The sequence below is a fragment of the Theropithecus gelada genome, chromosome 7a (assembly GCF_003255815.1).
Source record: "Theropithecus gelada isolate Dixy chromosome 7a, Tgel_1.0, whole genome shotgun sequence".
Lineage (NCBI taxonomy): Eukaryota > Metazoa > Chordata > Mammalia > Primates > Cercopithecidae > Theropithecus > Theropithecus gelada.
Window position 1 is genome coordinate 41091866 of NC_037674.1, and position 14853 is coordinate 41106718.

The window sequence follows — 14853 nt, forward strand, 5'->3', positions numbered from 1 at the left end:
TGATTTATAATCCTTTGGGTATATACCCAGTAATGGAATTGCTGGGTCAAATGGTATTTCTAGTTCTAGATCCTTGAGAAATCGCCACACTGTCTTCCACAATGGTTGAACTAATTTACACTCCCACCAACAGTGTAAAAGCGTTCCTATTTCTCTACATCCTCTCCAGCATCTGTTGTTTCCTGACTTTTTAATGATTGCCATTCTAACTGGCATGAGATGGTATCTCATTGTGGTTTTGATTTGCATTTCTCTGATGACCAGTGATGATGAGCATTTTTTCATGTGCCTCTTGGATGCATAGATGTCTTCTTTTGAGAAGTGTCTGTTCATATCCTTTGCCCACTTTTTGATGGGGTTGTTTGTTTCTTTCTTGTAAATTTGTTTGACTTCTTTGTAGATTCTGGATATTAGCCCTTTGTCAGATGGGTAGATAGCAAAAATTTTCTCCCGTTCTGTAGGTTGCCTGTTCACTCTGATGGTAGTTTCTTTTCCCGTGCAGAAGCTCTTTAGTTTAATTAGATCCCATTTGTCTGTTTTGGCTTTTGTTGCCATTGCTTTTGGTGTTTTAGTCATGAAGTCCTTGGCCATGCCTATGTCCTGAATGGTATTGCCTAGGTTTTCTTCTAGGGTTTTTATGGTTTTAGGTCTAACATTTAAGTCTTTAATCTATCTTGAATTAATTTTTGTGTCAGTTGTAAGGAAGGGATTCAGTTTCAGCTTTCTACGTATGGCTAGCCAATTTTCCAAGCACCATTTATTAAATAGGGAATCCTTTCCCCATTGCTTGTTTGTGTCAGGTTTGTCAAAGATCAGATGGTTGTAGATGTGTGGTGCTATTTCTGAGGCCTCTGTTCTGTTCCGTTGGTCTATCTATCTGTTTTGGTACCAGTACCATGCTGTTTTGGTTACTGTGGTCTGGTAGTATAGTTTGAAGTCAGGTAGCATGATGCCTTCAGCTTTGTTCTTTTTGCTTAGGATTGTCTTGGCAATGCAGGCTCTTTTTTGGTTCCGTATGAATTTTAAAGTAGTTTTTTCCAATTCTGTGAAGAAAGTCATTGGTAGTTTGATAGGGATGGCATTGAATCTATAAATTACTTTGGGCAGTATGGCCATTTTCACGATATTGATTCTTCCTATCCATGAGCATAGAATATTCTTCCATTTGTTTGTGTTCTCTTTTATTTTATTGAGCAATGGTTTGTAGTTCTCCTTGAAGAGGTCCTTCACATCCCTTGTAAGTTGTATTCCTAGGTATTTTATTCTCTTTGTAGAAATTGTGAACAGGAGTTCACTCATGGTTTGGCTCTGTTTGTCTGTTAATGGTGAACAGGAATGCTTGTGATTTTTGCACATTGATTTTGTATCCTGAGACTTTGCTGAAGTTGCTTATCAGCTTAAGGAGATTTTGGGCCGAGGTGATGGGGTTTTTAAAATATACAATCATGTCATCTGCAAACAGGGACAATTTGACTTCCTTAGTTCCTAATTGAATACCCTTTATTTCTTTGTCTTGCCTGATTGCCCTGGCCAGAACTTCCAACACTATGTTGAATAGGAGTGGTGAGAGAGGGCATCCTTGTTTTGTGCTGGTTTTCAAAGGGAATGCTTCCAGTTTTTGCCCACTCAGTATGATATTGGCTGTGGGTTTGCCACAAATACTTCTTTTACTAGAGACAGGGTCTTGTTATGTTGCCCAGGATGGTCTTGAACTCCTGTTCTCAAGCAATCCTCCCTTCTAAGCCTCCCAAAGTGCTGGGATTACAGGAGTGCACCACTGCATCAGGCAAAATTCAAAGTTTCAAAATAGATGAAGTGAAAAATAAGCATTTGCTTTCTTAGAAGCAACCATACATATATCTGTGCCTCAAGTATGATTCTAGCTACTGGGTTGGAGAAGTGAAATATCAGAGTCGTTGTTTGTTTTTGTTCATTCTATATCTATTGGTGACAGAAGTATAGCCATTCTTACATATGCTTTGCAAAATTGTCTCTACATATGTATGTATATATGTGTATGTATATACATATTATATATACTATATAATATAACATATATAATACTTTCTTCCTAAATGCAACAATATTATATATACTGTTCTGCATCTTGCTTTTATTGTTATTGATTTATTAATATATCTTGGGCATCACATTCATTCCTTTTAACTGCTATATATAATTGACTGTCATAAAGATGTGCTATTATCATTTATGTAATCAGTTTCCTATTGACATTTAGATTTCAGTTTTTGCTCCTACAAGCAAAGCTGGAAAGGGCCTGGTAGACTAATATAGGGGCTTTTGAGGTGGGAAGCCACTGGAAAGTCTGGCATACAGGAGGGACATGATCTGATTTACAGTTTAACAAGGTCACTTGGGCTGCTATACCTGATTTACACATCCTCACCGGTATCTTTGTTGGCATTGGGTGTTATTTAAATTTCTTACTCTTTGTCAGCTTACAGGAAAAAAAAAGGTATCTTGCTGTGCCTCAATCATCATTCCTTTATAAAGTCAGATTTAACGTGGGAGTTTTACTTAGTGGGCTGTTTCTCTTACTTTGAGGGGCTTTGTGAATCATACTGGGACTATGTGGTTTCCTGCTTGGCCACACTGAATCCCTCTGAAATCACCTCTCTGACCTTTTCTCTAGGCCTCTGGCCTCTCCAGAAGGGCACTTGGCTGTAAGGATGAAATCCTGTCTCTGAGCTGCACTCAGTGTGAAGTGCCACCACCTGCATCTCCCTGTCTCAGGTATGGTTCTAGCCACTGGCTTGTAAAGATGTATCATAGGATGTTTGGGGACTTATTTTGTTGTTTTCCACCAGTGACAACTATACAGCCATTTTTAATCCTATAAACAATATAATATGCACAAATAAAACAATAGAAACAAAAGGCCTTAGGCTGTGACATTGTACAGGTTGGACAGATCAATGTGCTTTTCCACAGATCCTCTCACTGTTACTCTAATAGCAATTCCATGAGGAAGCTTGTCTTTCCTGGTTTCATAAATGAGGAAGCTGAGAATCAGAGACCTTAGGCTTGCTTCTTGTCAGACTTGTTACTTTATTAGAGGTTTCAAAGCAGTACCTGTAGGTTAAATTCAGCCCTCAGACTCATTTGTTTGCTTCTTAATATTTTTAAATTGTTTGACATTGGAATACCTATCGGTGGGTCATTTATTCTCTGTCCAGAAATAGCCCCCAGCACTCCCCAGTTACTTAGAAAATGATTGATGTAACTTATTTTTATCTACCCAGGACCTAAAGGCATTAAAATTTGCAACCCATCAATGCTTGCTGTTTGCCAGATTAAAGAAAAAACACAAAAGAAATAAAATTTGCGACCCTTTCAAATCTTGTCTACTTTCCACTGTACAACTGTAGAGTCGGTTGCAACTCCTGATGTAGGCCCAGAAATAAACCAGCCTTAGCCACAAACCCTCCATGTCAGATGAAAAGTCTTGTTCCCTCTTCTTTCTGTTTTAATAAAAGTTAGGAAAGGCCTAGAGCTTTGGAGGGCAAGGAAAGGCCTCCTTGCTGTCCTGCCAAACCTCTAAGATCTGCCTTCCTCACCCCCTTATTTTATCGTGAGGGTCAGAGCCAGATCTGCCCCATCAGTTCTTCCATCCTGTTCCAGGGGAGGGTATAAAATGAGGCAATTTTATAGAGCAAAGCAGATCAGCTTCCCCTTCTCAGTGGTGCTGGCCATTCTCCAGCCATTTGCTCTCAAAAGGTCATGAACTTTTCGAGTGGGCATTCCCCTCTCCATCCCCTCAGGGGCTCCATCTCTGAGCATCTTCCTCACTGGGTTATGCTTTTTATGTTTAATATATATTAAATATATTTAATTTAATAAATATGTTTATAATATAAATAAATATATAAAGTAAATATATTTAATAAATAAATTTACTTATAAATAAATAAATTATAAGTAAATTTATTTATTAAATACATTCATTGTTTGCCAGGCACTGTTCTGGGCTCTGGGGATTCAGTGATGAATAAGACAGGCAAGGTCCCTGTCTTCTTGGAGTTCACCTGCTCTAGTAAGAGTTGTACACATTAATCAGGTGATTGCACAAATAAATGCACAGTAGAACGTTGTAACAGTGAAATGCATGGAGACCTGCTGACCCCTCTAACACAATCTGATTGTGATACCTGCTGACCCCTCTAACACAATCTGATTGTGATACCTAAAAGCAGAATAACAACAACAATAGTACCCGGCACTGTTAATATGTTTTACAAATTAATTAATCCCCACAACAACCCTATCAAACAGGTAATGTCATTATCATTCTCATTTTACAGGATGAGAGGTTTATAGCAACTGAGAAGTTAAATAACTTGTCCAAACTCACATGGCTAGTATAGAGGATGCTTCCATTCTTGGTTGAGCAGCCAAATTTCCTGCTGAATTTCAAAATGTGCCAGAATCCCATGATAATAAGACAGAAGAAGCTGTGTTTACCCCCAACAGGTAGGATTTAGGTTAGACTCCAGGAAGAACTCCTTGGCAACATTTATGAATATATGAGAGAAAGGAATCACTTTTCTGAGGATTTCCTTCTCCCCTGAATTTTTTATATTGAATAAACAACATTGTAAATGTAGAGGAGTTGTTTCAGAAAAAAAGATCACTCATTTTACTTTGTGAATTATGTTCCTTTTTTCATCTTTCTGGGCCAGTTTGAGACTGTGTTACACAGTGGCATGAAAAGGGAAAGAACTAGGTTTGGTTCTGCCCACAGCAGCATAAAGGCAAGGACGTGTAACTAGCAGACCTTAGGCCCTGACCCCAGGCTTCCAACATCCAGAGTGACCCCAGCATACTCAGAGATGAAGCCAGCTCTTCCACAGTGGGTGGGTTCTCCTGTAGGCTTCAGCAGAGGGATCTGGTGACCTTCTTACTGTTCCAGGCCACTCAAGGTGAAGCAGGGCAGAGGTGAGGCTGTGAGGATTACCTGCTATTTCAGATGAAAGTAACCCAAAGCATCACGCACCCAGGTACTCTGGAGGAAACAGGAAAGGGAGAAAGGGACAGTCAGTAAATATCAGGCCGAGTTAGCTGAATGATTGAAATGGCTTCCAGATCAATGGTTAGGATGACGAGATTCCCACTACCTTACCCTACTCCCACTTTGATCAGTTCCAAGTCATGGACTCGAGGTGCAGGGAGCTCAGCATGCCAACTCCTCAGGTATCTTGGGATGTCCCAGCCTGCTCTGGGGAGATCCGTTAGTGCCCTCTACACCAAGGATTTCCTTTAGGCCTAATAAAATAGATTTCATGTATGAATTGCTTTGAAGTTTGCATGGTGTTTTCTCTATAAACTTTGTTTTTTATTTTGATTCTCACATTCACCTTACAGATAGGTAGGACAGATATTATTATCCCCACATTTACTTGTAGGTTACATTAGAATCACACAGCAGCAAGTCGAGCCTAATGCTAACTGAGGCCTTCTGATCTCTTAAGCCCCAGGCACCTTCTGAATCTTTCCAAAATTTTCCACCATCTAAGCATGGAAACCCTAGACCACCTCTCATTCTCATAGCTTAGAAACAAGTTTGAGAAATCTCCCCAGTTCCTCCACTGACTTTGCGGGCCCACAGTGAGCCCATCTGTGTCCCTGGTGGAAGGCCCACTCTCTCAGGCTTGGTCAGGCGCACTGGGACCCAGAACTTGTGCAATGCCCTGATAAGCTTCTTAGAGGAGGTGGGTATTAGCCACGATCGGATATTCTTCCCCTGAGCTGCCCTTCACACCTGACCCTGCCTTGAATTAGGATTCCATAGGAGAGCTGGGGGCAGGAGAATGGGGTGTTCCCTGCTGTCCAGCTTCAGACCCACTCTTTGAGATCTTGGATTCTGACGAGTTTCCAGAGCTGAGAAGACAGCCAGATGCCAAGATCTGAAGGTAAATGATGTAATTAGGTAGGAGTGATCAGCTGGGGTGCCAGCTCAGCTCTGTTACATAACACAGGAACATCAGAAAGAGAGAGACCCTCTGAAATTTCTGTTGGAGATACAAGTGGGCTTGCTGCAAAGTGTTGAGTTCATGGCAAGGATCGGGGGGCTGCAGGGAGATAGTGGAAAGAAAATTACGGAAATCAGGGACAAAGAAGGAAGTTCACTTATTCCTACATCTCCTTTTGCTTGTCCCTCTCTTGCTTTTTAAGACAAGTGCCTTTGCATGTCCAATTAGTGTGGCATGCAAGAAAGAAAGGGGAGTTAGGAGGCTCATCTGCTTGGCTACTCACTAGCTGTGTAATGTTAAGCAAGTCACATCTCCTCTCTGGACCTCTGTGTTTTCATATCTCAGACGAGGAGTTGTACCAGACAGATTCCATGGGTTACTCAGCTCACTTCTAATATATCATATGCAAAACCAATAATTTCCAGTTATTGTTTTGTAGTAGTGTGTGGACATTAATTAGAGATTTAATAAATACTTACTTAGGCTGGGCCTCAATACCCTTCTTTATAAAATGAGGATTCTTTGAGGGCCTTTCATGTTCTTCCCTCCTTCATTCTTATGTAAAACTAACCTTTCTGTTCAGTGCTTTTCTTTTTTTTTTTTTTTTTTCCTTTGAGACAGAGTTTTGCTCTGTTGCCCAGGCTGGAGTGCAATGGTGCGATCTCAGCTCACTGCAACCTCTGCCTGCCAGGTTCAAGCAATTCTCATGTCTCAGCCTCCCGTGCACCTGGGATTACAGGCATGTGCCACCATGCCTGACTAACTTTTGTATTTTTAGCAGAGATAGGGTTTCACCATGTTGGCCAGGCTGGTCTTGAACTCCTGACCTCAAGTGATCTGCCCGCCTCAGCCTCCCAAAGTGCTGGGATTCCAGGCATGAGCCACCATGCCTGGCCTGTTCAATGCTTTTCATATGTTTTTACTCTCTCAACATTCCTATGACACTGTTATTATTCATATTCTAATTTAATTTAAATTAAATTAAAAATATTATGCACATGATAAAAAGGTCAAACTAACAGACTATACAGTGAAAATAAGTCACCTTCTGACCTTTGATCCTCAGTTTCCCTTCCCCAATTGTCCTTCCAGAGATTATATTTGCATAACCAATATATATGTTATCATGCCCATTTCACAGATGAGGCACCAAGGCTCAGCCTGTCCAGGATGACACAGCTGGTAAGCAGCAGAACAGGGAGTCTAGGCTTTCAACTCCATTTCCCATGATCCTCCCACCATGCTGTATTCTCTGGGAAGCTCTATAACATTGACTTTTAAGCTTTGCCCACTCTGGATGGTGGAATTGTTTTAAGTCAGTCCAAAAAAATACATGGAGCCTTAATGTCCCTGGCAATGCCCTCCACTACTGCCTCTTTTTGTCTATAGCTTAAAGCCATATCTCCCTACCTCCTTCCTGCCTTTGATAAGGTGAGACCTGTGGCCTGGCACCAGCTATGGATGACTGAGCTCCCAGCATCTTAGGCTTGGACCTGAAGAGTACTGGCAGATCTTTTGCTGAGAGCCCAGGGAGACTCCATAGAGCACTCAGGCCCCAGCTCAGGAACCTGGGCTGCTGGCAGGCCTACATAGTACAGAGGACCCCTAGGTACTCTTTCTCTTAAGAGTAGGCATTTTCCTCTGGAGCAGGGGACAGGAGTAGTTTACTCTTGCAAAGACCCCATGCATTATACTTTTGTGTTCCTGGGGCTTCTATTGTCACTTTTTTCCATATGAGGCTGTTATGGATCCCAGATCTCCTCTTAGTGGTAAATAATCTCTTTTTCTACCATCTAGGTTTGTGGATACCCCCTGGCTGGGCTTCATGGAGAAATCTCTGATCACCAACCTGAATCCCAGAGTAGCCTCCATCTTAGGACAGAATGAGAGGCCTTCTGTAACCAGATATAACTGGCCAGCATGGGGAAATTGATCAGGATGGGGCCGCAAGATAGGCGGTTACTCCGGACAAAGCGGCTTCCTTGGAGTCGCCTCCTCTTCCTACTGGGAATGTTGATCATCAGTTCTACCTACCAGCACCTTAGAGGACCCCGGGGCCTTTCCTCATTGTGGGCAGCAGTCTCTTCTCATCAGCCTGTAAAACTGGCCAGCCGGGACCTCCCCAGTGAAGAGATGATGATGGTGAGCAGCAACCCTCCAAAACCTAGCTCTGAAATGGGGGGTGAGATGCTGGTACCCCAAGCCTCAGTGGGCAGTGATGAAGCAACACTGAGCATGACAGTGGAGAATATTCCCGATATTCCTAAAAGGACAGCCAAGATGATCCCAACAACAACCAAGAATAATTATAGCCCAACAGCAGCAGGTACAGAACGAAGGAAGGAAGACACCCCAACATCCAGCAGAACACTGACTTACTACACCTCAACTTCAAGCAGACAAATAGTAAAAAAGTATACCCCAACACCCACAGGAGAAATGAAGAGCTACAGCCCAACTCAAGTCAGGGAAAAGGTGAAGTATACTCCTTCCCCACGTGGTAGAAGAGTAGGCACTTACGCTTCATCCACATTCATGACAACGGAAACAAGCCATGCGATCACCCCCAGAACAACAGTGAAGGACAGTGACATTACAACAACCTATAAAATACTGGAAACCAACTCTCTTAAGAGAATAATGGAGGAAACCACCCCAACCACTCTGAAGGGAATGGTTGATAGCACCCCAACTTTTCTGACACATGAGGTAGAAACAAACGTCTTGACTTCTCCAAGGAGCATCGTGGAAAAAAACAATCTGTCTCCCCCCAGAAGAGTGGAAAGTAACAGCTCAGCCCATCCCTGGCGGTTAGTGGGAAAGAATAACCTGAAGACTCCCCAGGGAACAGTCCTGACGCATACCCCAGCCACCTCTGAGGGGCAGGTGACAATAAGCACCATGACAGGCAGCAACCCATCAGAAACCAAAGCCTTCACTGCTGCCTGGAGTGTTAGGAATCCCTCACCGAAGACCAGTGTGTCAGCCATCGAAACAGCCCCAACCACAGTCTGGAGGCTGGCAAAGAAACCTTACATAGCACCCAGCACCTCAACAACCCCCACACTCAGGGCAAAGCTGACCACGCAGGTCCATCACTGTGTGGTTGTGAAGCCAACCCCAGCCATGCCCACCACTCCCTCCCCAAGCCTCACAACGGCCCTGCTCCCAGAGGAGCTCAGTCCCAGTCCCTCAGTGCTGCCTCCCATCTTGCCAGACCTCCCACCGAAGGGAGAGTACCCCCCAGATCTGTTCAGTGTGGAGGAGCGGCGGCAGGGCTGGGTGGTCCTGCACATTTTTGGCATGATGTATGTGTTTGTGGCCTTGGCCATTGTTTGCGATGAGTACTTCGTTCCAGCCCTAGGTGTCATCACAGACAAGCTGCAGATCTCCGAGGATGTGGCAGGCGCCACATTCATGGCTGCTGGAGGCTCTGCCCCTGAGCTTTTCACCTCCCTCATCGGTGTCTTCATTTCCCACAGCAACGTGGGCATCGGTACCATTGTGGGCTCTGCTGTGTTCAACATTCTCTTTGTCATTGGCACTTGTTCCCTCTTCTCCCGAGAGATCCTCAACCTCACCTGGTGGCCCTTATTCCGTGATGTCTCCTTCTACATCCTTGACCTGATAATGCTCATCCTCTTCTTCCTGGACAGCCTTATTGCCTGGTGGGAGAGCCTGCTGCTGCTGCTGGCCTATGCCTTCTATGTGTTCACCATGAAGTGGAACAAGCAAATCGAGGCCTGGGTGAAGGAGCAGCTCAGCAGGAGGCCAGCGGCTAAGGTCATGGCCTTAGGAGACCTCAGCAAGGTAAGGACAAATTGGCTCAGGCTTCTCTAGCCCCTTTGACATGAAAGGATGTGGCGAAGCCAGGACCTGAAGAGAAGGTGCTGGATCAGACCTCAAGAGATGAATGCTCTGGTTCCCTTACTATTTATTCAACATTTATAGAGTACCTATTCTCTGCCAGGCACTGTGCTGGGGCCTTTGTAAGCATGACATTGGCTCAACCCTTAATCACCCTATAAACTGGTCATATTATGATCCCCATTTGCAGGAGAGGAAACTGAAGCCTAAAGACGTTAAACCACAGGTTCAAGGTCACACAGCAAATAGGCAGTGGAACCAAGATTTGAGCTCGGGTTGGTATGACCAGGTGTTTGGAAATGACATTTGAGTTGGGCTTTGGAGAATGTCCAAGAAGATGCCAGGCGAGGAAAAATGATAATCTCTTCCATGTACATGGCGTTCAGGGTTTAGCTAGCACCCTCATTTTCATTTAATCCCGTTAGCTCACATTCCAGACTTGGATGGGGTCTGATAAGGGGGAAGCTTTTATATTTTTGTTTTGTTCTGAAAATATTAGAAAAGATGGGAGCTCTGTTCATCCACTGACAAGCTAGTCCTGGGGGCAGAACCCCTCACTCTGTGCGCATTGGAGATCAGACACCAGGAGCACCAATCCTAGGGCTTTCTCCTGACCCATGAGTTCCTTTCCAAGAACTTCTCTGCTCACTTGAGGGACCTTCTTGTTAAATTCATTGGATGATTCAATAACCTGGAAGATGATTAATTGCAGAAGTGATCTCTGAAAATTCATTCCAAAATTTTTTGGGTTTTTTGGGTTGGGAGTAACTGCGACTACAGGCACATACCACCACACCCAGATCATTCCAAGTTTTTTGTTCCTTGAGACTCTAAAGTGAGGGTACCTTAGCGAACACAGACCCCACTTCTCTCCTGCTCCTAAAGGGTGAGTTTGGGTAAGGGTTGGCTCACAGCCTGCCTATTCCAGGTCTCAGAGAAGCTGCTGGTGTGAGCAGAATTTTGCATGCAGAGTGGAAGGACTTAGCTACTTAATCCAGAGCAGTTTTGATGAGTGAGCAGGATAGAGACCAAACTCAGCAATGTGTCTGTGAGATATGTGAGGCAAGGGAGATTAAATGCACTTCCTTTAGACTTTTTAGATAACATGTTGTTCTGGCCAAAGCATGGAACAGAGAGCCAGGAAACCTGGGTTCTAATCTGATTCTGCCTCTAATGAATTGTGTGACCATAGACAGGTCCTTTGCCCTCTCTAGGAGAAATGATAGAATCCAACTAATCACTGAAAGGTCCCGTCTAACTCTAGCATTCTATGATAATGTCCCATGTCCAAGTGAGTTCAGTTCTATCAGGACCCAACGCAATGGTTATGTGTCTGATCTGGTCAATTGAGCTTCTATTGTGTCATTTGCAGATGGTCCAAAAAGGAAATATCCCGCCCAGGGTCATACAGCCAGCAGGTATCAGAACTGGAACAGGAACCCAGTCTTCTAACTCCCCATTCAGTGCTATTTCCCACCAGACTATCCTCCATGAAGCCAAAGACTTCAAAAAGAAAGAGAGGCTTAGAGCATTACAGAATTTAATACAAGGAAACAGGAACCTCTCTCCTAATGCAGTTCTTAGGGCAGGCCTTGCTAAGTTCTCAGGGGTGGCCATGAAGTCCTGGTATTCTCCTCTGAAGAAAATGCCTAATACTTTGGTGTACAACAGGCCAGCAGTTTCCAAAGTGCCTCTGACTTGCTTCCTAGTCCCTCATAATAATTCTGCTTTTATTTAGTCTCCGCAAACTCTGAACTTTCCATTTGATCTGAGTTAGACCATCAAAGAAAAGCTTGCGGGACAAATGAAGCATAATCATGATTTCAAAAGAGAATACATAACCTACTGAAGGGACTCTTCGAGGGCTTTTGTAGCAACTCCTTGCCAATTAGTAAGCACAGGGATGATTACATCTCTGTTCTTATTTGTCAAAATAGATTCAGTATGAATTTTTTTTTTAAGAATTTGTTCTGTTGCCCAGGCTGGAGTACACTGGTGCACTCATAGCTCACTGCAGCCTAGAACTCCTGGGCTCAAGCAGTCCCCACCTCAGCCTCCCTAGTAGCTGGGATGTGCCACCATGCCTAGCTAATTTTTAATATTTTGTAGAGATGGGCGCCTCACCATGTTGCCCAGGCTGGTCTTAAACTCCTGGTCTTAAGTGATCCTCCTGCCTCAGCTTCCCAAATTGCTGAAATTACAGTCATGAACCACCACACCTGGCCTCTTTAGCATTTTTTAAATGTCATCACCCCTTCAAGGATGCCTTATTTCCCTTTAGCCAGATCATAAGTCTGGTCACATCAGGCTTATCACTGCCACTAGATGGGGAACTAATTTTTGTACCTCCTAAAGGGCCAAGCCCAGTGTCTTGTTCTTAGAAGAAGTTCCATAAGTATTTAGTTCATTTTCCTCAGGTAATCCCAAAAGTTCCAGAACTCCAGTTTAGTGAGACAAAGGAGTCAAGGGTTGAGAATCCATGCTTACAGAAAGCCTATTCCATACATACATTGTCTTAACAATTTCTCATAAAACCATACAAGGAATAGATTACCTTCATCTTGCAGATGAGGAAACTGAGGCTCAGAGAGGATAATTAACTCAGCCGAAGTTACACAGCTACTTGGTGATCCTTACCATTGATCAGGAATCAGTATATTTGGGTTTTAAGCCATGTTCCACTGCTGACTATTCCTGTTACCCTGGGCAAGTCAATGCAATACAACAAACCATTATTATTAAGTTAAATGAAAGCCAGTGTGGGAAATAAAAAGATTGTATCCAGTAGAAGGGACGAGCCTAGAGAAAATTAACTGCAGTGAAGTGAACCCTGGGCAAAATGCTACAAAGTTACTTTGCTTTTCAAACAGGCCTTAGGTTCCTCATCTGTAAAGTGAATGGATGAGCTATGCAGAAGTTGGCAAACTTTTTCTGTAAAAGTCCAGACAGTAAATATTTTAGGATTTGCAAGCCATATAGTCTCTGTCAAAGCTACTGAACTCTGTTCTTGTAGTGTGAAAGCAGCTACAGATAATAAATAAACTAATTGGAATGGCCACGTGGTATTTTACAAAGAGCAACATATTTGCAGGTATTCTTCTTCCTGAGCAACTTGGAAACACAATCAGCAGAGAACAATCCATTTTATTACTGGATATTCACCCACCTGATAGCTGTTGAATTTCTGAGCTCAACAGCTCAGAATCTGAGGATCTTTCACTTTACTGTTTATTCTGCCCTGATTATCTAGAATAAGGATAAAGGTGTTTTAGGAGTGATTCTAATCAGAATTTACTTAAGAATATTTCCAGAAAAAAATAAAGGACTTAGCATCGAACATAGACATATAGTAAGTATTTTAGAGTCTCACTGTTGACACTGGCTGAAAAAATTCAAAGCTAAAAATATTTTGGACAATATTGTCAGATTGACATATATTGGTTTGAGGATGCCTTTTATGACCCCAATAAGGAAATGGTAAATGTTTGCATAGTTATCAACACAGTCTAATTCTGAGCACAGGCTCTCTCTCTGAAACTTAGTTTTCAAGTATACTTGGTTTTGAAGCTCTCAGTGTATTTGTTCTGGCCAAAAATGATAAATCTCTGACATGCCTTGACCATGCATAGTCACGGAAAGCCAACAGACAGCAAAGCGGAGGCACTAGGCTGGCTGAAAAGCCTTATTGGTATTTGAAGGACAGCAGGGGCCCTTCTTCATACTTGACTAGATTAGCCAGGAAGCACCAGCCATCTGCATGAGGTGTATGATTAGCAAGACAGTCCTGTGGAAAGCCAATGGCAAAAAGGGATGCAAAGCAGAGAAAAGAGCCTAGTTGGGGCTCCTTTGAAAGCTCCATACCCACACTCTTCCCTCTAGAATACTCCTGGAGAAAAGTCTACCATTCTCTCCTAAATGCACTCGGGGCTATTTTCATCCTGGAAGCACTTATTTATTTATTTTTGAGACAAGGTCTTGCTCTGTCGCCCAGGCTGGAGTGCAGTGGCACAAGCACGACTCACTACAGCCTTGACCTCCCAGACTCAGGCAATCTCCCTCCTCAGCCTCCTGAGTAGCTGGGACTACATGTGCATGCCACCACACCCAGCTAATTTCAAAAACTTTTTGTAGAGAAGGTGGGGGGTGGGGAGGATCTAGGGGTGTGTCTCGCTATGTTACTCAGGTTGGTCTCAAACTCCTGGCTTCAAGCAATCCTCTCACCTTGACCTCCCAAAGTGCTGGGATTACAGGTGTGAGCCACCGCACCTGGTCCCTGGCAGGATTTTAAAAATTAAACCAATCAACAAGACCTCAAGCAGACAAACCTGCTACCTGTTTAGGGACTGGTCCTCCCCTTTCTTATCAGGGTTGGCATTTATCCTAAGGGCTTCTATCAGTGACCTGTAGAGCCAGCTACCTGCTTTCGAGGCAAGGGGCTGTGTGCAGGAAGCAGCTGGAACTCACTGTGCTGCCAAAGGGCCCACCCTAGCCTGGGCTGAGGGGTTCCCTTCTTCGACTCTTTGAATAATAATCACCTTCCCTCTAATTGTCAGGAAAAGATGCTAGAGTAGAATGCTCAATTTTAGGGTTTCTCTTCATAAAATTTTCTTAATCTTTTGGCCAGGAGCGGTGGCTCACGCCTGTAATCCCAGCACTTTGGGAGGCCGAGGTGGGTGGATCACTTGAGGCCAGGAGTTCAAGACCAGCCTGGCCAACAAGGTGAAACCTCATCTCTACTAAAAATACAAAAATTTGCCGGGCATGGTGGCACGCACCTGTAATTGCAGTTTCTTGGGAGGTTGAGGCAGGAGAATTGCTGGAACCCAGGAGGCGCAAATTGCAGTGAGCTGAGGTCATGCCACTACACTCCGATCTGGGCAACAGAGCAAGACTCTGTCTCAAAACAAAACAAAACCAAAACCTAACCACAATATTAAAAAAAAAAATCTTAAGCTTTCGATGTTCACCTGCTAGTGGGTGCTAGCGGATGACAAAA

General features: G+C 43.6%; 1 protein-coding gene across 2 annotated transcripts in view; it reads left to right on the plus strand.

Annotated features, from left to right (window-relative positions):
- SLC24A1 (solute carrier family 24 member 1) overlaps window positions 1-14853 on the plus strand; it is a 45092-nt gene that overhangs the window by 4964 nt on the left and 25275 nt on the right. The window contains exons 2-3 of one of the 2 annotated variants that reach the window (XM_025390376.1): window positions 2654-2754; window positions 7788-9800. In XM_025390376.1, the coding sequence (XP_025246161.1) occupies window positions 7911-9800 (1890 nt within the window). In that variant the 5' untranslated portion in view covers window positions 2654-2754; window positions 7788-7910. Of the gene's footprint in view, window positions 1-2653; window positions 2755-5769; window positions 5931-7787; window positions 9801-14853 lie in introns of those variants that run through there. The other variant, XM_025390375.1, reaches the window with a different exon arrangement.